The 24,179-nt window shown below is 38.8% G+C and overlaps 1 protein-coding gene across 2 annotated transcripts in view; it reads right to left on the bottom strand.

Annotated features, from left to right (window-relative positions):
• LOC127422071 (coronin-1C-A-like) overlaps window positions 1-19,891 on the bottom strand; it is a 42,089-nt gene extending 22,198 nt beyond the window's left edge. Inside the window, exon 1 of one of the 2 annotated variants that reach the window (XM_051665424.1) lies at window positions 18,856-19,891. In XM_051665424.1, the coding sequence (XP_051521384.1) occupies window positions 18,856-19,792 (937 nt within the window). In that variant the 5' untranslated portion in view covers window positions 19,793-19,891. Of the gene's footprint in view, window positions 1-16,924; window positions 17,081-18,855 lie in introns of those variants that run through there. The other variant, XM_051665430.1, reaches the window with a different exon arrangement.
• Between the last annotated feature and the right edge of the window lie 4,288 nt (window positions 19,892-24,179).

A 24,179-nucleotide genomic window follows, 5' to 3' on the forward strand; every position in this document is an offset into this window, starting at 1 on the left:
CCACAATGTAAACATACTAGTCATATTCACTACTATGCCTCGGTTGATTTCTGTGTATTCTTCATGAGTTAAAACAGAGACTATTTAGCAGAGACGTGCCACTTCTATTTAAATGAATGGGAGAAATTGGAACACCCAACCAAGAAACTCTAGCGCCCAATGGTCAATGGATGTAGAAAGGAAGTCCTGTATTACAGGTAAAGAAGCCAATCACCTTTTAGAAAATTGTGTGTTTTAGCATAATATTAGGTTAAGAAGCACATTTTATGATTACAATTTTATCAACTTTTATTGCTGATTTGAAATATGTACTTTGATCATAATCTTGACCAATTTTGAAATTTTGGTCATTCCCCATTCAAGTAGACAGGAGCTGCACTGGCATGACTGGAAATAGCCTCCCAAGAGCATTCCAAAAATGGCTGACAGAGACTGACTTGCTAGAATGACTTTGGTTAACATCAGCTCTTACAATCATACAGATGGGAACATCACATATGTTTTGAAATATTTTGACCAAATCAGAGCAGAAAATAACACAAACATGTGTAACTTCTGAATGAGAGATGTTTACAGTGATGTACCAATAGGCGTGTGTACGGAGATGAATCGTTGATCAAATATTTGAAAATGTCTGCACAAGTCAAATTTGGCAATGTTTGTACAGACCTCAGACCTGAATACACCTTTCCTGGGACTTGGCATGGATCAAAAGCATTTTTTGATGTTTTTCTTGATATAGTTTTATGGGTGTTTCTCCATTCACCACCATTGTTTCCTCCTGCTGATGGTCACAAATATGGCGGCTGCACGTGACGTCACTGAAACTGGTCATATTCTGTTGATGGATGTCAGAAATTCCCAATTCATCTGCGCTACACAGTTTCATTTTGATGTGGCCAGGGAGCGCAGAGTTGTCAAAACCTTTATCTCTGGTGTAGTTGGGTTGTTTCGGTTCTCTTTCTAACATTCCTTTGATATCTCACTATGGGAATTTGTTTCAGTCATATCTAACCAGCGCGTCAAGGCGGGTTTACGTATGTTTTCGGTAGAGTTTAAAGAGGTTATAGCTTCTACCCTCTCCTGCATGTCGTGGTGGTGTGGCAGATCGGCTGGTCTTTTCACATTAAGGAGAAATCCGGGAATTAATACAGAATCGAGTGGCACGTTGTGGTGAACTGGCTCTGTGTTCTTGAGCTCAGGTTTCTGTAATGGTGACTGCGAGCTCACCAAGTGGCGGAGTGAAGGGGAAGGATCCCTCCCGTCCGTGCATGGATCTATGGTCTCGCCCAAGGATTCCCACCCGCTCTGTATCATCTGTCTCGGGGTCAGACATGCACAGGCTGCACTCGCCAATTCCGAGTGTTGCCCGCACTGTTCCCGGTTTGTACGCCGAGTTTTGGAAAGGAGGGTGTGGGACGCACGTCAAATAATGGGGATCTGATCGGGAGAACTGTTTTTCTCCGCCGCCCATCTACACATTTCAACCAGGTCCAGCTCTCCCTGGACAGGAGAGGGGGACGCGTCCATCGCACTGCCCAGCCGAAAATGAGTGGGGAGAATAGCATCATCCTCATCCTCCTCACCATTGTCCTCCAAAAGGCGATCATCGTCGTAATCCTCTTCCTCCTCTTACCTGTCCCCTGCCAAAGGGGAGGAGCCAGATCGGTGGAGACTTCGTCCAGTAAATCGCCTCAGCTGTGTTCTTCCTGTGGCTGGGGCAATTTACTGGATGAAGTTTCCACCGATCTGGCTCCCATTTTTGAACCTGCCCCTTTGGCAGGGGACAGGGAAGAGGAGGAAGAGGATTACGACAATGATCGCCTTTTGGAGGACGATGGTGAGGAGGATTAGGATGATGCTATTCTCCCCACTCATTCTCGGCTGGGCAGTGTGATGGACGCGTCCCCCTCTCCTGTCCAGGGAGAGCTGGACCTGGTTGAAATATGTAGATGGGTGGCAGCTAAACTCTCTATCAGCTGGCCGTCACATCAGGTGGGCCAGGGTGCAGAGAGAGACCTGTATGAGGGAAAATGGCTGCCGTCTCGTGCTGCCCCGGTAAAACAATTGATTCCTGCTTTCCCAGTGTGCGTTGCAGAGATGTGATGTTTTTGGGACAAGCAGTTTTCTCACAGAGTGCCTGTTAAAGGTTTCTCTAGGCTGGATGTGCATGGGATGGATGATCTACGGATGATCTGCAATCTCCAGCTCTGCCGCTAGATGGTGCCGCAGCAAAATTGGTGAGCGAGAGCTACAGCGGGCCCCTCCCTGCTCACACAGAAAGTTGGCGAGCAAGCGCAGTCCAACCCTGAGTTTTATCTACATTAGAACGGGATTATCACCTGCAATTTGCTGTAAAACCACCTCTCTTCAACAAGGTGTTAATGTCAATGCCTGACGCTTTGTGATGGATTTGTCAAGAGTGTCTCTTAAAACGAATCCAGCCTTTGTTCCTAAGGCGAGCGACTCTGAGCTCAGCTGTAAGCTGGTGGACTAGCTGGTGGTCTTTTTACCCGCCACCATTTTCCTATATATATATATATATATATATATATACATATATACACACTGTTATACACTCAAATCAACAATAACACAGTGAAGCACAAGTGTGTTATTTTGTCGTCGTCCCTCCCCGCCAAGACATGTGGAGAATGAAGAAGAGACCTGTGGCGGTGTCTTATATAGCAGTGTTTCCCAACCTTTTTTCTGCCACGGCACACTTTTTATGATAAAAAAAATCCCACAGCACACCACTATCCCAATATCCCACATAACCATCGTCAATAGTTTTCCTTTTCAAGAACTTGTCTATGTTTTCTGTCTGTCTTAGTAGCGTGTTTACTTGTTATTTTTTAAATTCGGCTATGCAAAAAATGCAAGTCACATAGGTGACTATGAGGTCACAGGTGACAAAAGCGCTAATTGGGTAATGAAAAAACAACAAATTTGCGTATTTTCCAATTTGTAGATTTGTTCTTGCAAATTAATTCTTACAATGCCACAGCAAATAATGTTTTTTTTATTTATGTATTTATTTACCGTATTTTCCGGAAATAAAGTCGCACCTGACTAGAAGTCGCACCGGGTCAAAATTGCATTTTTGAGAACTAAAAAAAAGAAAAAAAATGCATACAGTATAAGTTGCATCTCTGTATAAGTCACACTGACAGAGGTTGTATCCGGTAGGCACTAGGACCCGGGAGCAGCCACCTGGCCTCCATTCTCTGGTTCAGATGTCAAACCTGCTCCATGAAGATTACAGTCCCTCAGAATCTACTCATTGTATTAAGGTGTTTTAGGGCTTGTTTTAAACATGACAATTTGCTTTAAGTAATTGTATGTAACATTTTATCATATTCTGTTTATGTTTCATGAGAGAAATGCGACAAGTAAGCCACATCTGTTCATAGCATCTGTAACTCTATGCTGTGCACAAATAAACAGCTTTTAGTCTATGAGTAAAACAATATACCTGTTGTATTCTATTCATTCATTAACTTTAGCAACTGTGGATATTTCTGATATTTGCAACCCTCTTTGAAATGTATTAATTATTTGTTTCACTGACTGAATGTTTTTATTTTGATAAAGTGTCATTTTGTGGGCATGTGAGGAGTTTAGTTTGACAGTGGTCTAGAGTTTGTTAGAACAATAATGTTATGATGGGCAAAATATTTAAACTGGTTTCATAAAATACTTTGTAAAGGCAAAATATTCTGAATTGGCAACTATAAAACGCTTCTACCATCTATATGTTTTTCACCTGTTTTGGTGCCCGTGTTTGACCATCCAACATCGGTTATGTATAAATTATGTATTGTATATAAGTCGCTTCGGACTATAAGTCGCAGGAACTTTCAGATGATGAAAAAATCTGTGACTTACATTCCGGAATTTTTTTTCTTTATTTTGTGGAATTTGATAATTTTCCACGGCACACCTGACAATACAGCAGAGCTTATTGGTGTATGGTGTTGAAAAGTTTGATGCTTTAAGCTAAGTGTACACAGTTTTATAAGGATATACACTAGACATTATAGGACATTTATAACGTGAAAAATTACTATTTCAATTTGAAAAAAAAAATTCAGAACTTCTTAAACTACAAAGAGTTCTCATCAAAAAATCCTCCACATGCAGCAATGACAACTTTGCAGATCCTTGGCATGCTAGCTGTCAGTTTGTCCAGATACTCAGGTGACATTTCACCCCACACTTCCTGTAGCACTTGCCATAGATGTGGCTGTCTTGTCGGGCACTTCTCACGCACCTTACAGTCTAGCTGATCCCACAAAAGCTCAATGGGGTTAAGATCCATAACACTCTTTTCCAATTATCTGTTGTCCAATGTCTGTGTTTCTTTGCCCACTCTAACATTTTCTTTTTGTTTTTCTGTTTCAAAAGTGGCTTTTTCTTTGCAATTCTTCCCATAAGGCCTGCACCTCTGAGTCTTCTCTTTACTGTTGTACATGAAACTGGTGTTGAGCGGGTAGAATTCAATGAAGCTGTCAGCTGAAGACATGTGAGGCGTCTATTTCTCAAACTAGAGACTGATGTACTTATCCTCTTGTTTAGTTGTACATCTGGGCCTTCCACATCTCTTTCTGTCCTTGTTAGAGCCAGTTGTCCTTTGTCTTTGAAGACTGACGGGTTTCTAGAGAAATCTGTTTCTTTTTTTTACCATTTTTGATCTAATATTGACCTTTTGCATACTGTGGCAACTCAAAAACAAACACAAAGACTTCAAGTTAAGCTTCATTTAATGAACCAAACAGCTTTCAGCAGTATTTGATATAATGGCAAGTAATTTTCTAGTACCAAATTAGCAATTTAGCATGATTACTCAAGGATAAGGTGTTGGAGTGATGGCTGCTGGAAATGGGGCCCGTCTAGATTTGGTCAAAAATTACTTTTTTCAAATAGTGATGGTTCTGGGAGTCACATGACACCATGCGAGGAGCAGATGTGTGAACAGTGAGCTCTGTGCTCTTTGCTAGTTTTAACACATTTAATGATATAAACCGGTGAGATTCGATACACTCTGTTCCATAACTGTTCTAGGAGGACAATATGTCAAAGAATTCAATATATTCGGGCTCTGGAGACATTAAAAGACATTTACGTTCTCAAGTTGATGCCCCTGAGCAGGCCGCGAGCCAGGGAGTTGATTTAGTCAGGGAAGTGCGAGAAATGCGGCGAAAGATGTTGAACATGTCGGCAATGCTGACGAAGGTATTTGCTGACTTGGAGGATCTTGCTGTGATACATCGATCGATCACCGCCATGAAGGCAAAATGTACTGGTGTGGTTACAAGAGTGGGGGATGTCGAGAAATGGATTGATTATCTGTTGTCATCGGAGAGGGAATTATCTGCTAATCTGCTAGTGACCAAGGTGGATTTGGCGCGTGTCTGGGAGAAGTTGGAGGACATGGAGAACCGTAGCTGGTGGAATAACGTCGGAATTCCAGAGGACGAAGAGGGACAGGATATGATGAAATTCCTGGATGGGCTCTTTCCAAATCTGCTCAACATAAAAGGCCATAAGCTGGAAATCGAGCGTGCTCACAGGGTTCCCGTTCGGCGATCCGCAGAGGGAGGCAGGCCCCAATCAATTCTGGCCAAATTTCTGAGATCATCCGATAAAGATCATGTTACGTAAGGAGTAAAGGAAGGCTTTCTTGGAAGAACCACAGACAGAAACGTGATCAATTCAAGGAATGCAAGAAACTTTTACATCAACGGAAGGTCGCTTTTGCACTGATATTCCTGGCCAAGTTGAGAATAGATGCTATGGATGGCCATAAAACATTCATATGCCCAAAGCAAGCGATGTCCTTCATAAAGTCAATGAAGTCATTTTGTGGTACTCACGTTGCAGCTGAGTAGACCGGCTCACTGAACGTTTGCTTGACTGTTTGGGGAAACTAAGCGCTTTTTTTTGTGCTGGTTCCGTCTAGCGGCTGGAGTTTATTTTGTGGAGTGGCACACCTTCAGGACAGTTCTATGGATGAATCTACAAGCTCTTTGTACTTATTCCTCCATTTGGCTGGAGTTTGTTTTGTGGAATATTTCATGCAAAGACATTGGAGTGATTAAGCCATTTGTTTGCACTCATGTTGCAGCCGAGTGGACGACTCACTGAACATTTGCTTGACTGTTTGAAGAATCTGCGTGCCTTTTTGTGCTGGTTCCGCCTAGGGACTGGAGTTTGTTTTGTGGAGTAACACACCTTCAGGAAAGTTTGTGGATGAATCTACACGCTCTTTGTGTTTATTCCGCCTATTGGCTGGAGTTTGTTTTATAGATTGTCTTTTGCCGTGTAATTCTGTCTCACAAAATTTGTATAGAAACACTGGACTTGAGTAATCCAACGGCAAAGTTGTCGCAGGGGCTCTCGTAGGCGTACATGGACTGTTTGAGTTCGGAGGGACGGACGCCAGTTGGCGCTGTCATGTGCGGGGTTAATGCGCACGTTTTTCTTTTTGTTTGGTTTTGGGGGATGTTTGGGTTCTAATGGTTGCTCTAATGTTGAAATGTGGTCTTTATTATTTTGTTTTTGACACAATCTATTTTTTCTTATACAGTACTGTGCAAAAGTTTTAGGAACTTGTGAAAAATGTTGCATAGTGAGGATTTCTTAAAAAATAATGCAGTAAATAGTTTTCATTGATCAATTAATGTCATGCAAAGTCCAGCAAACTTTAAAAAAGCTAAATATTTGGTTTGACCACCTTTGCATTCAAAATAGCACCAATTCTGCTACGTACACCTGGACACAGTTTTTCTTCTTTTTTGACAGATAGGATTTTCCAAGCATCGTGGACAATATGCCACAGTTCTTCTTTCTATTTAGGCTGTCTCAATTACTTCTGTCTATTCATGTAATTCCAGACTGACTCAAAGTTCAGTGGTGGGCACTGTGGGGGCCATGCCATCTGTTGCAGGGCTCCCTGTACTTCTATTTTATTCTAATCTATTTTCAAAAGGAATGTTTGTCTAAAATTTAAATTTCCCATTGACACACGAAAACTGAAGATATAAATAACCATCTTAAGACAAATGTTTTTGTGAAACATATTATGCGCCTAAGACTTTTGCACAGTACTGTATGTCAAAATGTTAAATATAAATAGATTGTATCTCAATGAGTTGGGGCACCCCATAAAAAGAATGGGTTGGGGCACCCCATAAAAAGAAGGAAGGTTATTTCTCTTCTTAAGCGTAAGAAATATGATATAGTGTTTTATCAAGAAACACACCTTTCTCCGCAGGAGGCTGAAAAATTTGGAAAGTTATGGGGTGGGCATTTTTTTATATTGCTGGCTTGAGTAAGAGCAGGGGAGTCATTACACTGATAAGTAAACATCTACAATTAAAATGTCTCAAACAAAGTAAAGATAAATTAGGAAGAGTCCTTATTGTTTTAGCAGAAATTCAGGGACAAAGCCTTATTTTGGCTAATATTTATGCACCTAACATTGATGATCAGGTCTTTTTTATAGATCTTGAAGGGATGTTGCAAGCCGCTGGCACCCCTCATGATATAATATTGGATGGAGACTTTAATCTTTTGATGGACTCATCATCATAGTGAAGCAAAAGTGTGCAAGCCCCCTAGAACAACACTGATGCTTCACAGGATGTGTAAAATTCTTGGTCTCACAGATATTTGGAGACTTTTGAACCCATCTGGTAGGGACTATAAATTTTTTTCATCAGTCCATAAGATTTACTCTAGAATAGATTTTTTTTTTTTAAATATCTAAGTCCCTCATTTCATCTGTTGTTGATTGCTCAATTGGAAACATTTTAGTCTTAGATCACGCCCTGGTGTGTTTACAGGTGTTGCCACATATGGAGAAAAGGAAATCATATAGTTGTTGCTTTAATGTATCCCTTTTGCAAAATCCTGAATTCCAAAAAATGCTAAAGGCTGAAATCAGTGTCTATATGGAGACCAACTGGTCCTCAGTATCCTCTGTGGGCATGGCATAGGAGGCACTTAAGGCAGTTCTTAGGGGGCAGATCATACAGTATGCCGCATTCACCAAAAAATCCAAAGCACAAGAACTTGTGGAATTGGAAGGGAATATTAAAAGTGCAGAGGCAGAGCTGAAACACCGAGCGTCGTCTAATGGCCTCAGAGAATTGACCCAATTGAAATACAGATATAATAATATTTTGTCGCGGAAGGTGGAGTTTTGGCTATTCAGGGCAAGACAGTCATACTTTGAGTCAGAGGACAAGGCAGGTAAACTTCTGGCTAGATATATAAAACAGAGAGAGTCTTTTTCTACAATTCTAGCAGTGAAATCTGCTGGTGGAGAAATATTTACCTCAGTCATTGATATTAACAATGCTATTAAAGAATACTATCTTGATCTTTATAGCTCAATGGCTTCGTCTACTGAAGAGGATATTAGAAACTTTGTGGAGCCATTAGAACTTCCTAAACTGACGACTGAGCAAAAATGTTCTCTTGATTCTGAGATAACTTTGGAGGAGCTTTGCGAGGTAATTAAGGCCTTGCATACAGGCAAGCCTCCGGGGCCAGAGGGCTTTGCCGCTGAATTTTTTACATCTTATGCTACAACTAGCTCCAATTTTGCTAGAAGTTTATACGGAATCATTAAAGAATGGAAAGCTTCCGGCAACCATGACACAAGCCCGGATTAGTCTGATTCTTAAAAAGGACAAAGATCCAAGCGAGTGTAAGAGTTATCGTCCAATTTCCCTGATCCAACTAGATGATAAAATATTGTCAAAAATTTTGGCTAACCGATTAAGTTATGACATCTCTTATTCATATAGATCAGGTGGGCTTTATTTGGGGCCGTAACTCTTCTGCTAACATTAGGGATTTTTATTAATGTGGTCAGTGGCGAACGATCAGACTCTGGTCTCTGCCATCTCGCTTTACGCTGAAAAAGCATTTGATATGGTAGAATGGGATTATCTTTTTAGGATTTTGGAAATGTACGGGTTCGGGAATACTTTTATTGGGTGGATTAAGTTACTTTATAGACAGTTGGTAGCGGCAGTTCAAACGAATGGATTAATTTCAGATTATTTTACTCTGGATAGGGGCACCCGGCAGAGTTGCCCTCTTTCCCCCTTATTGTTCTGTCTTGCCCTGGAACCATTAGCAGCCGTGATAAGAAAGGAGGATGATTTTCCCGGGGTGGTGGCGGGAGGTGTGGCGCATAAGCTTTTTCTTTATGCAGATTAGGGCTGGACGATATGGCCAAAAATATTATCACAATATTCTTTTTCACATCGTTCGATATTGATAATTATCATGATATACATTCATATTTGCATATTTTTTTGAATATCCGAGTTGGCAGAAGAAAAGAAAAAAGTTAAATCCTAAACAGTCAAAATAGTCTCTACCAAACTGCACTGTGAGCCAGAGACAGCCAAAGCAGTGGGGTCTGAGGGATCTTCTACCAAAATATCGAGTGCAATTGGATATGAATGTTAAAAGATCATCTGTTCATTTTGAAGCATAATGACAGCAGTCCAGTATTTGTTTGAATATTTCAAATGATATATTTTTTATATTTCTTTGCATTCAAATACCCAAGTACGGGGGCATAGAAGCCCTTGTGACTGAGGAATGATACTGTAGGAGGGTTCATGGGTATCCCCTGCGAAAAAATTCTAAAAATTTAAAAGTCTGAATGGACCATTTTTATATTTTCATTAAAGTGAGAAAGACTAGGCTACCAACTAGTAATTTTATTGTCTTTCCATGTCATCCATACAAGAGATGATGACATCTGATTAATTTTCACAAAATTACAACAGAAATCTATTTGTTTATTATTAAAGACTTGTAACATGCTGATTAATAAAGCTACATTCAGAAGGAAAAAACATTATGGTCTAAAGGCGATTTGGTAGCATGTTAACTTATGCAGCGCCTCATGTCTACTCACATGCGGGGAAAAGAGGTAACACATGCAGAGCGGGACAGGGCATAAATGAAGAGTATTCAGTGCTAGAGAGAAATATTCAAGAATACAGCACAGAAAGATCACAGCTGGTGTACACAGCACTGTTGTTTTGTCGCGCTGCTCACTAGAGACGATGAGAGGATGCAATCGTCATCATGAAGTCTTACAGTCCGGATGGAATCAATCAACCGTGGTGACCAGTGTGTAGCCTAATCATTAGCAAGGCAGCTAACGCTAGAAACTTCATGCAGTCTGAGAAAGCCGAACTGCTTGTGTTTTTAGTGACATGCACCTGAAAGTCTAGATGCAGAACATGGGCAAAATATAGAAAATTCGTGGATTTTGTTATCGCAATAAATATCGAGATCGTTTTATCGCCCAGCCCTAACGCAGATGATATTTTACTATTTGTCTCTGACCCTACTAGGTCTATGCCTTGCCTCCACAGAATTATTAATTCCTTTTCTAAGTTCTCAGGATACAGAGTGAACTGGTCTAAATCCGAAGCTTTGGCTCTGACAGCATACTGCCCTGTAACGGCTTTTCAGCCGGGCGCCTTCCAGTGGCCCAAACAGGGCATTAAGTATTTGGGTATTTTATTCCTAGCAAATCTGTGTGATTTAGATAGAGTTCATATTGACCCTTTAATAAAAAGGTTTTCGAGCGATGTGAGCAGGTGGGCTTCATTACATTTATCTTTGACTGGGAAGGTTAATGTTATTAAAATGAATTGTATTCTAAAATTCAACTACCTGCTACAATCTCTCCCTATAGATATCCCCCTCTCTTATTTCAAGCAATTTGATAGCATAGCGAAGTCTTTCATTTGGAATGGTAAACGTCCCAGATTACTCTTCAAAAAGTTACATAGACCGATTAACAAAAGTGGGCTAAGCCTACCCAAGATTTTGTTTTATTATTATGCATTCGGTCTCAGACATTTGGCTCATTGGTCGCTTCCACCTGAGAGAGCCCCTCCCTGGTTTTGTATTGAACAGGAAGTTCTTGCCCCTATTTCGCCATTGCAAAGCCTTTCTATCAAACTAACCAGAGAAGTTAAGTTGCACCGTTATCTCACATTTGCACGTGATATGGACAAAAGTGTCCAGAGTGTTTAATTCAGACATTAATTTAAATGTTGCTTCAAGCATATGGCTGAACCCCAAATTATGTATTAATAAGTCCCCTTTCTGCTGGACAGAGTGGATTGTGAGGGAGGTTAATACGCTCGGTGACCTATATGGGGACACAACCCATGTTCTTTGGTGGTGTGTTAAGATCCAAGAATTCTACTTGAGGTTTCAGAGTTTTATGTGTGACGTATTGGGCACTCAAATTTCATTTTGCCCCAGACTCTGTATTTTAGGTGACGGAGCGGTCATTAATATAGGGGATAAATGCATATAAAATTGGGTCCTAGCCAGTGTTATGATCAGCAGACAGATCATTCTTAGGGGATGGAAGTCAGCTGGAGCACCCTCATTTCAAGAGTGGTGCACAGAGATGGGCAGTTTAGCGGCATACGAGGAGATGTCATATAGAAGGCTAGGCAACTTAGATTTGTTCAATAAAAAATGGGGCTGCTATTTGGCCTTTTTGGAGGACTCTTGGGGAGTGGCAGTGGAGAGAGAAGTGCAATTTTAAATGTGTGTGATGATTATTATTTTTATATATATATATATATATATATATATATATATATATATATATATATATATATTTATTTATTTTTTTCTTTCTTTTTTTTGCTGTTGTCTATAACTCAAGTTGTGACCACAGGGATATTTGTTGAGGGTCAGGCAGGGATTGGGAGGGGGGAAAGGGAATAATGGGGGTTATATATTAGTTGATTCTATGAATATATGTTTTGATTGAATCGATAAAAAGTGTTAATCAGAAAAAGAAAAAAAATTAGCGATGGTGCTGTTTTTTACATCACTAATGTCCTGACTATACTTTGTATTCAGTTGAATGCCACTTTGGTGAATTGAAGTACCAATTTCCTTCTGAAACAGCAAAATCTGTACATTATTCCAAACTTTTGGCCGCCAGTGTACATAAATCATTCCGTCTATGTATTACTGAATGATAATAAAGCTCAAAAAGTAAACGAAGAGAAAGCACAAAAAAGGCGCATAGTTTCTCTTAATTATAAGCAAATGTGATGTTCAGAATTCTGAGTTATTTCAGTGCAGCACCTGTAACTGAGATTCTAATGTGCATGCATGCCTCTCATATTTGTGTCCCATATGTTGATATCAGACACACTGAATAATTTCGTGAAGTTCTTGTGCATGTTCATGCATTTGCTCTTTAAAGTGTTCAGATTGTGCAGTTATTTCTCTTTTAAATCCTCATGTAAACTCTTGTTTTATTATGCTGTGCTCCGTTGCTGTGGCACAACAAGCCCAATGTCTGAATGTGTTTGAAATGGACAGCATAGAATTGTCACAGCTCCAGATGACTATTATTATGCAGCTAAAATACTTTAACTAATTGGATTTTGAATGCCTAAGATCACAGATATGCATAGCAAATAAGTGTCATAAGGTTATTTAACATCAGAAGCTTAAGAATGTAATTTCAGCTTAAATTTTTTTTCCTCCAAATTTTAGAGATTGCTGTCTACACACTGAAAAATTATCCAGACTAGTCAAGTCTATCAAAAATGATCAAAATCTTTATTGTATACAAAATGCCATAGTGAGAAAAAAGTGCACAGTGCAGTGAAGTTAAAACTGAGCAAACATTTCAGAACATGCTTTCTGTGAGCACTCCACTGTGCTTTTTTTCTCACTATGAAATTTTGTATACAATAAAGATGGATAATTTTTGATAGACGTGACTAGTCTGGATAATAGCAATCTCGAAAATTTGGACAAGATTCTCTGGCTCCATGTAATTGCATTAATTTTCAGTTTTTGTGAGCGCAACAACTCTCTACACAGCTTAAAAAAATAAAAAAAAACAACATACTGGCCCACATACATATTTCATTAAAAGATAAATGAAGGGCATGTGGGATATTTACCATAACTTTTTATTAGCACTTACTCTGAAATGCAGGTGAGCTGTATCATTTTATTTGACTTGCAATGTAGTGGACATCTACTAATATGTCTCTTGCTGCTGGAGAAAAAAGAAAATATCAGTCTCTCTCCTTCTACCTCTGTGAGCGAGTTTTATCAATTGAATATAGCTGCCAATGTATTGAAAACCATCTTACAATATGCCTCCTGCTGCTTACGTTCTGTCTCTGATAAGACAGTATGGTGCTTCATATTTGCTGTGAATGACACTGAGCTATGCTTAAACTATTATGCTGCATTTGATTCTCGAACATCATGTTATTTAAATATATATATATATATATATATATTAATTCACTTTACACTGACCACTTTCTCTCACGTCATGCAACAACAATGTCCTTATGTTCACCCTCCTCTTAAATCGTTCCACTGTTTTAAGTTTGAACAACCCCTTGTGTCAGAGCTTTTCGGGGCGACACATGTCGCTCTGCCCCCAACATCCAGACTGCAATCTGGGGCTACTCTCCAGTGTCCGATATGCCTGGCGAATTGCCATAGTGAGATACTCATGGTGCGTTCCATTTGCACTCTAAAGTCAGAAATTCCGAGTTCCCAGTAGGAACTTTTAACTGGAACGCCCTCTAAAGTCAGAGTTCCAACTTGGAAACTCTGAGGAACCACAATAATCCCGAATTCAGAATCCAGAATGGCTGCTCAACACATCAACAGTAAGTGAAACAGTAGTAGTATATTGTTTATTAGCACTTTTGTTTGTCTGTGTCTCAATAAATTCAGTGGTGCACACAGTACTATCCAACTTCTATCTGTGGACATGATACTTCGGTATTATCTGGGCAAAATACCGCTTTTTTTATGTTTTTATCAACTGGTATTTTTAACAATGGCTACTTCCCCCACCCCGTCCATCTTGGTTTTCCGACTTGTGTACTGGAACGCGGTCAACTCGGGTGTGACATCATTCTCAGTTCCGACATCGGTGGTAAATGGAAGGCACCATCACTCCTGTTATCAGAGAACCGGGGTTACGTGAGTTAGGGACATCGCTAGGCCTATTTTAGGGTTGCTTTAAACCCCCTAAAATATTCATTAGCCCCCATAAATAAATTAAAATATCAGTCAATATATTTTCTCTGTGTTTTCATTTTTTTTCGTCAACCGTTCCCTCGAATCTTCAACTTCTACCGGGCGGGCACTAGGATCTGGGGGAGGCTGCTGCTGCAGAGGCTGCTGCACATGCTAGTGACTGTGCACCGCACGCTGAGCCAGTACAGAAGCAGTGCGTATTTTTTTTCGGTGTCTATGTTAACAAATGAATGTATTTACATCGGAAGCAGAAGCAGCGGGAGTTTTGGCGTCGAGTCTATTTAGCGCAGCTCACGCTGAATTAAAGTGACACTGCACTGTTGATGGACATCAAGAAGAACAGTTGATACGAAAAAGTAGATATTGCACAGAATAAGCATATATTTGTAGTGTAGTGTGTTTTTATTTTAATTACAGCTCACAGGAAAAAAAATAATAAAATAAAATCACACACAAAAAAATTATATATATATATATATATATATATATATATATATATATATATATATATGTATGTATAAAAGCAGACATATGGTTCTATCATTTAAAAATACAAGTCATAGGCTTAAACAAACAAAATATAACTACAAATGCCATTTTATATACTATTACATTGAGAGCAGGTCTAAAGGGTTAACAACAATACATATACAGCTGAGTGTTGCCAAATGTAAACAAATGCACGCGACAGCACAAGTAGTCGGTAAATTCAGAACCTATCTCAGTTTTGTATTGAAAGACACTTGAATTAAAGTGCTCTATTGCCCCCAAATTTATAAGGATTAATTAACAAAGGAAACAACGTGGGATGCTGTATCTGGCTGTTGGTGAAAATGGGGAGTTAACATATTGGAAGTGCGTCCTTTTTGTGAGGAAAGTATTCAACACTTAAACGTTTTGGCTGGTGTTTGAACAAAGAGATATTGCTATTCGTTGCTGTGCAAAATTACTTTTTTCTAACTATATTTTTAAGCTATATTATTAAGTGTGATCGAGCAAAACCGAGTGGTCAAACCGTCCTGTTGTGCAAAACAACATCCAGGCTCATCGTCCTCCCCTACCACTAAATAATGATGTTTAAAAAAAGAGCAGAGCTTATTGTGTTGGCTGTCATTACATTAAATAATTCTAAAGACTGCATTAGATTACAGCAGCATCATGTAAATAAGATTTCATGACAGTCAGTCTTGTAACACTTGTCAATAGCTCTAATAACTCCTGATAACCATTTTATAATTGTATTTTCTGTATAGTATGAAGGTAAAATAGTGCCTAAATGATTTGCATGCACAGAGTAAGGTTTGTAAAAGCGTAAATGAAGTTACAAGCGTGAAAGAAAAATCTGCGTGCGCAGAGTAAGATTTGTGAAAGTGTAAATCAAATTGCAAGTGTAAAAATAAACTGCATGCACACAGAACGTTTTGTAAAGGTGTAAATCAAGTTGCAAGCATAAGAAACAAATATTAGCAATACTTTAATGCTTTGCATAAGTGTAATTCATGTGTCGTGAATCTGTAATTGCGTATTAACACAAAGTAAATTTGGTGTGTATTCTTCTGACTTCCTTTAAACCTTATTTCGATAGATTTTACACCCATTGTTACTCTAAAAATACATGATGAAAACACGTTTTGGACAAGTATGCCCAGACCCCCCTAAAAGAGGCTTAGCCCCCCCTAACCATGAATCTCTAGTGACGTCCCTGACGTGAGTAACCTAAAGTTTGTGGGAGAGGTAACTGCATATACGTTTACAATAATGAAAACACCCTGGCAATTCATGTGTTACCTTTTTAAAGGTCAATGTCAACATTATAATATTTATAATGTTAGATTATTATAATACATCGACTCAGGCGATACCTTTTTTAAACGTTCAGTGTCATAATGATATTCAAATATATTGTTTTTAATGTGGATTGACGACAGCATGCTTCGGATCGCTTGTGAGTCACTCTTAGGGAGTCGTGGGTTTAGGAGCTACTTTTAGCGTTAAAATGTTGTATGAATTGCTCTTAGATGAAAATGTTACGAGTCCTAAAATTAGCAGTGACACGTCCCTAATTTTCCGCATTAGGAGCTACTTTTAGACTTAATATTTTTAATGAATACGGGCCCTGATCTGTGGCTGTGTTTGCTTTCTAATGGCCGAGCTGCGTTAATGATGATGATGGTGGTGATGATGATGATGAGCATCCCGGCAAAAACACACACATTTGCATTTCGTCTTCAAGATTAATCGATATAAAGAAAGACAAACCATATGAAAGGTAGCGAGTGAAGGGAAAGATAAGATAATCGCTAATAATGCAAGACAGCAAATGAAACACATGACATAATCGATAGATAGGGATGCTTTCCCTGGTGTGAGAAAACGAGCTAACCGCTAGCTGAACAAATGAATGAAAACGAATTGGGGAAAAAAATAAATAAATAAATAAAACAGCGTATAAATAGTTTTAGTGATTCAGCTTCTTTTGTGCTGAGCATGTTTTTATTTGCACGCACAGGAAATAAATGCGACGTGTTCCATTGATTTAGATGCTTGCTATCTACCCGGCACCGGTCAACTTTCAATGAATACATCATCATTTCTGTTTGTCTAGCATCTGTGCATGCCAAGCAAATACGTTAGCCTCACATATCGGAAAATCAAAAACTCAGCAAATGCACATTCATGAACGCAAGATTTTCGGTTAGCTACTAGTTGTTTCCAGGGCTTGTGTTTAAAATCAGTGATGCTGGCTAAAACCGAGCTAGCATTCCAGTATAGGCTATTGCACCACTATGCCATGCATCAATATGATCAAATGCACAAATCTTACCTTTATCAGTACTACGTCTCTCAAATCGTTAAATTCAAAGTATTCATTTATTTAGCCACAGATTCAGTTGTGCTGGTGACTCTCAGTCAATTGCGGTTAGCCACAATAGCTTCCCTCCTCTCCTTTATTTTGAATGAACGGGAGAAAACGCCCTTGTTCTCCTCTTCTCTCCCCTCCCTCCCCTCCTCCTAATGTCCTCCTACATGGACATCACTGTGTGTGTGAATGACAAGAAAGTGGTACAAATTGTACCGGACAGACTCAGTTCAATTTGATGGAGATTTGATATTAAATTGAAATGCGTAAATCTTGAAAAGAATTATGAGATATAGCCCTTACAAAAAAGTACTGTGGTGGCACCACACTCAGATATATAATAATTGTATCAGGTAAGGCCATGTTACTTTAATATATACCATGAGAAACGTATACGACAGTAATTGTTTTCTGAAAAAAATTCATGCTTTATTTGATGTCCTCTCTAGAGGTCATCAGGACCTCTGCAGTGTCTGCAACAAAGATTTATTGAAAATGCTGATAAAGATGTTTATGCCTTGTATTTATAAAAGCATTCTGGTGTTAATATGATATGAGATGTTAATATGTTAATAGGAGAAGTGTCTGCATTTAATAGGCATTCAATCAGGATGTGTTTGTTAGCACATTGTTACAGAAATGTCATAGAAATTTCATGAACACATCACATCATACTTCATTTTTTTTTACCCTATTCACCTGTAGTGCCTCACCAACAGGTGAAACAGGTGAGAACACGTTTTAAAAGAATAGTTCACCCAAAAACTAAAATGCTCTCATCATTAACTCACCCTCATGCCATCCCAGATGTGTTTGACTTTCTTTCTTCTTCTGAACACAAACAAAGATTTTTAGAAGAATTTCTCAGCTCTGTTGGTCCATACAATGCAAGAATGGGTACCAAAACTTTGAAGCTCCAAAAGCACATAAAATGCAACATTCAAGTAATCAATACGACTCTAGTTGTTAAATCCATGTCTTCGGAATCGATATGATAGGTGTGTGTAAGAACCAGATCAATATTTAATCCTTTTTTACTATCAATCTCCACTTTCATTTTCAAATTCTTCTTCTTGTGTTTTTGCCAGTTCCCATATTTCATGCATTATCGCTACTTACTGGGCAGGGAGGAGAATTTATAGTAAAACAGGACTTAAATATTGATCTGTTTCTAAAGACTTGGATTTAACCACTGGAGTCTTATGGATTACTTTTATACTGCATTTATGTGCTTTTTGGAGCTTAAATATTTTGGCACCCATTCATTTGCATTGAGCTACAGAGCTGAGATATTCTTCTAAAAGACTTTGTTTGTGTTCAGCAGGAGAAAGAAAGTCATACACATCTTGGATGACATGAGGGTGAGTAAATAATGAGAGAATTTTCATTTTTGGGTGAACTATCCTTTTAAGTCCTGATATGCCTTTCATAGGAAATCAAAGAAATCAGTGTCTTGTAAAAGAAAAGCATACCCTGTTTTTTCTTAAGATGTTTATTGACAAAAAAAGAATAAAAGAAAATCAATCGTGATTTTATATATATATATATATATATATATATATATAAACACATCCTAATGTTCATAAAATGAATATTTTTTGAAAAACATGGTGTCCTCTGTAAGACACACTAAGATTTTGAACTATGGCATGCATGGTCTCCAAAATGTCTTCTACAGAGAATAAAAATTGATTGATGGGTCGGAGGCTTTGAATCTCTTTCTATGATGTAGTTTTGCATTTTTCAGCTGGCAAAGACACTGGAGATGACTGAGCCTCTCTTTAACTTACAACTGAGTCCCATTCAAATCTTATCAAGATTCTCTATAATATATAACCATGTCAGTTGTATACTGTATAAACACTGGGAATGCAGTCAGCTTGAAAATCTCTTACCTTTCTTTGGCGAGGATCTTCTTTCCATTTTATAGGGAAATGTATGAACATCAAAGGCTCTCTTCATCTGTGATACTTTTACATCTGGCCTGGCTTCCATAATGTTTGTCCTGCTGTGATGTATCACTTTCTCTTGGATTTTGTTGGAATCTCTGATGAGTTCGGAGACGGGTCTGAATCTGGACAGTTCATTTTCCTCAGAGGCAGAAGAATCACTTCTTGGAATTCGACAGGAATCATGAGAATATCTGGTTGAGACTGTGTTGGATATAGAGTTTTCTTCATCCACAATGCCCAGCACATAGCTTTCAGAGTCATCTTTAGCATATTTGACAGGACATTCCACATTTGCCAAAACAGAGTCTTTAATTGAGAGGATCTTCTCCGTGTCAGTCTTAGCAAAACGATTTCCCGCCTTTTTTGGAACAGGTGGTGGTGGGCCCTTTATTTTTGCTTTTTTCTCTAATAATGGTCTCAGCTGAGACATATCCAAACCTATTAGTTCTTTATCATGAGGATCATCAATAGTTCCTGTCACGTTATCGCAGTCAGGTGCAACAAGGTTATCATAGAAGTCTAAGTAATGTCTTGGAATATCAACCTCAGGCTCAAACCCTATGGACATGCACATGTAGGATGGGGACTCTGGAGAGACCGTGCAATAAGGTAACATATCCAGACATGATGCACGCATATTGAAATCCTCAGTGGAATCCACTGCCGCCTGCCTTCTGCCCATTTTAATATTTTTAAGCAGTAGGTCAGAATATTCACTTGGCTCATCAATGGAATGAGAAGCAGATTTTTTGTGGGTAACAGCCTTTTTAAAGGGATTCTTTGGTTTCTTTGGAACAGGTGGTGGTGGTTCTTTGATTTTAGTCTTTTTCTCTGTTTTCCGAGTTTCTGCAGCTAGGATGTTGGGGATCGTAGTCTGCATCTCAGTGTGAGGGACATACAAATGAGAGACGTCAGATGACTTCCTTCTCTCCTGATCAGGAAATGCATGAATATGAAGTGGTTGTGTGATCACGGCAGAGAAATAGAGAGGTTCTTTCTCACGTTGCAAAGAGGCTGTCAGGGCCACTCTTGCAGTGTCGCCATTCCCACCATTCAAATCTGAGTGAGAAAAAGAATTGAAAAGGTTTACAACAAAAGGATCTAAACAGTTACCTTTGGAATTATGTGCCAGTGATTCCTTCACTTTAGCCCCTGTATTTGTACCATCCAGACTGTAGATCTTTGGATTGTAGACTCTTTTACCCAAGCATGCTTTTTGACCATCGCAGATGCCTTCAGTCTCAGTTGTCTGTTTGTCTAGAACAGCTCTTTGAATAGTACCTTTTTGGTCTGATAACTCAAGCAAAGGTGAAGTATTATTTCTTCCATGACCACAGCTATCACCAGCTTTCCTCATTTCTGTGGATAGTGACTGAGCAGCTGTTTGATGAACAGTGTTTACTCCGAACACTCCCTTTTTGGCTGAGTGTGATGCATTGCTAACAGGGACATTTTTAGCCCTGGATTGAGCTAAACTCTCAGATGACACGACTGTTGAGTGTTTTTCCTTGACTGTGAATGCCCCTTTGTGATCATTTTTCTACTTAGTGTGAAATAAATAGTTAGGAGGGTCAGTCAAAGTATTGTTTTTGTTGAAATTTGGATTAAATGAGCTTGATGCCTTTTGTTCAAAGTCCTCCTCAATTCTCAAAGGAACTAGAGATATGTCTGCATTTTTGGGATCTGTGTCAGAGTCAAATGAGTTAAATGTTGTCACTTGTGGTGTGCATCTAGATCTTAATGAATAATGTTCCTGAGCTTCCAGAGATTGTTTATTGGGAATATGTAAGATTTTGTCCTTACCTTTAATTTCAGAGCATTCTGGGCTTATAGTCTCTTCTTGTCCCAACATTGGCAATGGTGTATGGAAAGTCTGGTTTCTTTGGTCTTTTCTAAATTTTTCTTTTGGTTTTGTTGCACAATGACTATGTGTTTGTGAGACATCGTTAGGTTCTTTTGAAATACATGTTGATACATCAGCCATGCTGGGAGATATTGAACTGATTTTTTTGCCCTCTTGGAAATCTAAATGATCATGTTTACTTGAGCTCCAAAGCCATGACTGTCTTGAATGTGATCGAGAATCTGAAGTCCCAGTCCCCAGACACAATGAATTGGCTCTATCCAAATTTTCAAGTCTCTCTGCAGCAGAAACTTCTTGTTGAAGAGTTACAGTACTATTGTTGCAAACTCCATCACAATTTTTCCTAATTTTATAACTATTTAGGGTCTGATCACATTCATCATCATATGATGTTTGGGAATCCTTGAATTGCTCTTCGTTATCCTCTGAAACTCCTTTATCCTGGAATAGCTTTCTTTCAAGTAATTTAGTGTTTTCTGGTTCTCCCTGTTCCATTAGAGGGCAAAAGTGCTTCCTCAAAGATTTTCTCTTTGTTTCTCCATCCTCACTGATCTTTTCCATTGCCCTTGCCTCTTTGTTCCCATTGTGTCTGTCATACACCATACGTGTCTCGTTCTTCTCAATGTGCCCAAGATCATCTGTTGAACCCCCTTGACAAGAACCTTCTAACATGTTTTGAGAATTCTTAGGATAAAGCAGAGTTTTATTAGTCATTCCTTTTGTTTTGTAAGCCTGATGCTGGTCCACAGCGCTAGAGAGGCCCAGACCGTCTGTACCAGTGGTGTCGTTTTCAAGTGTTTTGAATTTTGAGGCACGTGGACCTCCTGTCAGGCTCAACTGAGGATTTGGTGTCCTTACATTCTGTAAAACATCTGTGCCATAACTCTGACTGATCCTTTTTCCTCCCTGGCTGAAAGAGTGCTCACTGTTGTCATTAAGTCTTTTTGGTACCTGAACAAAATCCTGATCCGTTCCTTGGCTGTGTACAGATTCTGTGCTTTTGGAATGTGTCTCCTCCTCACTTTGGTTTAAGATTTCATAGTCAAAAACAGCATCGGTCAAGACTTCCTCTTTGTCCTGTTTCTGTCCCATTACCTCTGTGAGGAACACATATCACCACCCATTAGTATACAAACAGACCTTATATCTTTATCTGAAACAAGCTCCTTCCCATCTCAAATTCTCTCTCTTGTTCCACTCTCATCACTCCTTTCTGGAATGTTGCAATGCCTAAAATGAAATGATTCCAGTGTGGCCACTGAGTCACAGAGCCAAAACGGGAACTGGACAACTGGCAGAGTAGATCTGTTACCAGGTGCGAAGGTCACATTAGACATGAAAGGGGAAAACCCACTGACTCCAAACATATCCCATGGCTCTTGACAACACTCCAGACCTCCTAACCTTAATGTCAGACCAGCAACTTTTGTGTGTTAACTATGAGACAGTAACCCAAAATACAAGAGATCCTTACTGCAGCCAAACGTGTAAAGAAGCACGTATTTTGGTTTGCAAAAATGTTGCCATTGTCACATAAATTTCATGAGATCAGGCTGTTTTTTGTTCCATGGAGAAATACAAAATCATACAGGTTTGGAGTGACATTAGGGCGAGTAAATAATAACAGAATATAATTTTTATTTTTTTTGTGAACTATTCCTTTAATGATTGTAGTCTCGGTCATTTGGACTCTGTGGCCTCTGTAGGACTCATGGGTTTATCAGTGACATTTTGAATTGCCCAGCTTGAGAGGTTTGAGAGTAAGAAGCAACCTATAATGCCCAGCTGACTAGTGTCACAATGTGTCTCGTGGGAAGAATTGTTTAAATAGCCTCCCGATATAAGCATATGATAAGGTATAAACAGGTTCTGGAGCCCTGGAATTTGTACTCTGGCCCATGCTGTTACCAAAACTCAAGCACACATTTACATTATAATGATAATTTAAGTTTATTTTACCCTTATAAGAGTTCATATTTGAACAACTGAAGAGCTAAATTATAGATTTGATAGAATGTTATATAACGCAGACTATGTCATACCATAATATATATAAATGTAGGCAAATCATTAGCATATTTTGAGGTACATGGCACTGCTTATACATATGTCTATACATTATCATTAATTGTTACCTAATTTACTTGTGCCTTTAAGCATGATAGGATATTTTAATGGTTCATTGTCTGTTGACTTCTGACTCTGTTAGCTAGTCTGAGAATGTCAGCTGTAGAGGAACAAACTCAGTCTGCTGGACTGCTAACTACTGGATGAATTGCAAACCTATATTAGGATTATGGCATTGCTCAGGCACGGTGCAGTAAATCTAATAGGTTATTTTGAGGTTGATGGCTTCAGCATGCAATATCCCCAGCAGCTGGGATGGACCATCCATAAAACCAGTCTCTCTCTCTCTCTCTCTCAAAGTGACTTTTGTGTAAAGATAGAGAAATAAATGATGTCTCAAAATATACTTAAATACCTTTTTGGGATAACTAAGTTAACTGGTTTGTCCACTGGTTGTCAGACAATGGACTTTATCCTACAAACACACAGTGACATCACATGGGCCATTTCTGGAGAGCTTTAAGACACTTAACACTTAACGCTCATCTGTTATTTAGATAACAACTATCGATAACCACTGTACTTATTATCTATGCAAAACAAGCTTAACCAAATTCATTTAGTTCAACATTGTTAGAAGTCAGTAAATACAGAGACATACTGTATGTGACAATATGAAATATTGTCAGTTCATAACGTAAATCATCCAACATTTAGATATTTATTTATTTTTTACAACTAATTCACAAATACATTTACATTTATTTCCTTAGCTGATGCATTTTATCCCAAGATATTTACAATACAATTAAATATAAATGTCATATAGAGAGCCGTCAATCTTACCAATGTATATTCCTACAGAAAGAGAAAAAATAATCCTCACCAGTGATGGAAATACTTTTGGTTTGGTTTGCACAAAAGACAGAACATTTTTGTCTGTTTAACTGACTCCAGGCTCAGTGTCTGGGATTCACTGCTTTAATGCCTTTACTGGTCTTATGATGTCAGAATCACATTTGCCTAATTCAATAAAGGTTCCTTATGTGCAGCACTCAAAGGCCAGGCACGGTAAAACAATTGATTTAATTTACATATCACTTACTTTAGCCTCAATCTGTAGAAAATTTTAATTTCTGTTAAGGATATATGAAGCCTCAAGGAAGTGAATTATTATGTGTAGTTCATTTTCACTTATTTTAATAACTGTCAACACAGTTCCCTCTCACTCCTTTGGTAAGGCCACTCAGTGCTATAAATAAATGGAATGCAGGTCCATTTCTGATGCAGACAATAAACAATTTATTTCTATAATCATCTGTACAGTACATTATTA

This window comes from Myxocyprinus asiaticus, chromosome 3 (assembly GCF_019703515.2).
Source record: "Myxocyprinus asiaticus isolate MX2 ecotype Aquarium Trade chromosome 3, UBuf_Myxa_2, whole genome shotgun sequence".
Classification (NCBI taxonomy): domain Eukaryota; kingdom Metazoa; phylum Chordata; class Actinopteri; order Cypriniformes; family Catostomidae; genus Myxocyprinus; species Myxocyprinus asiaticus.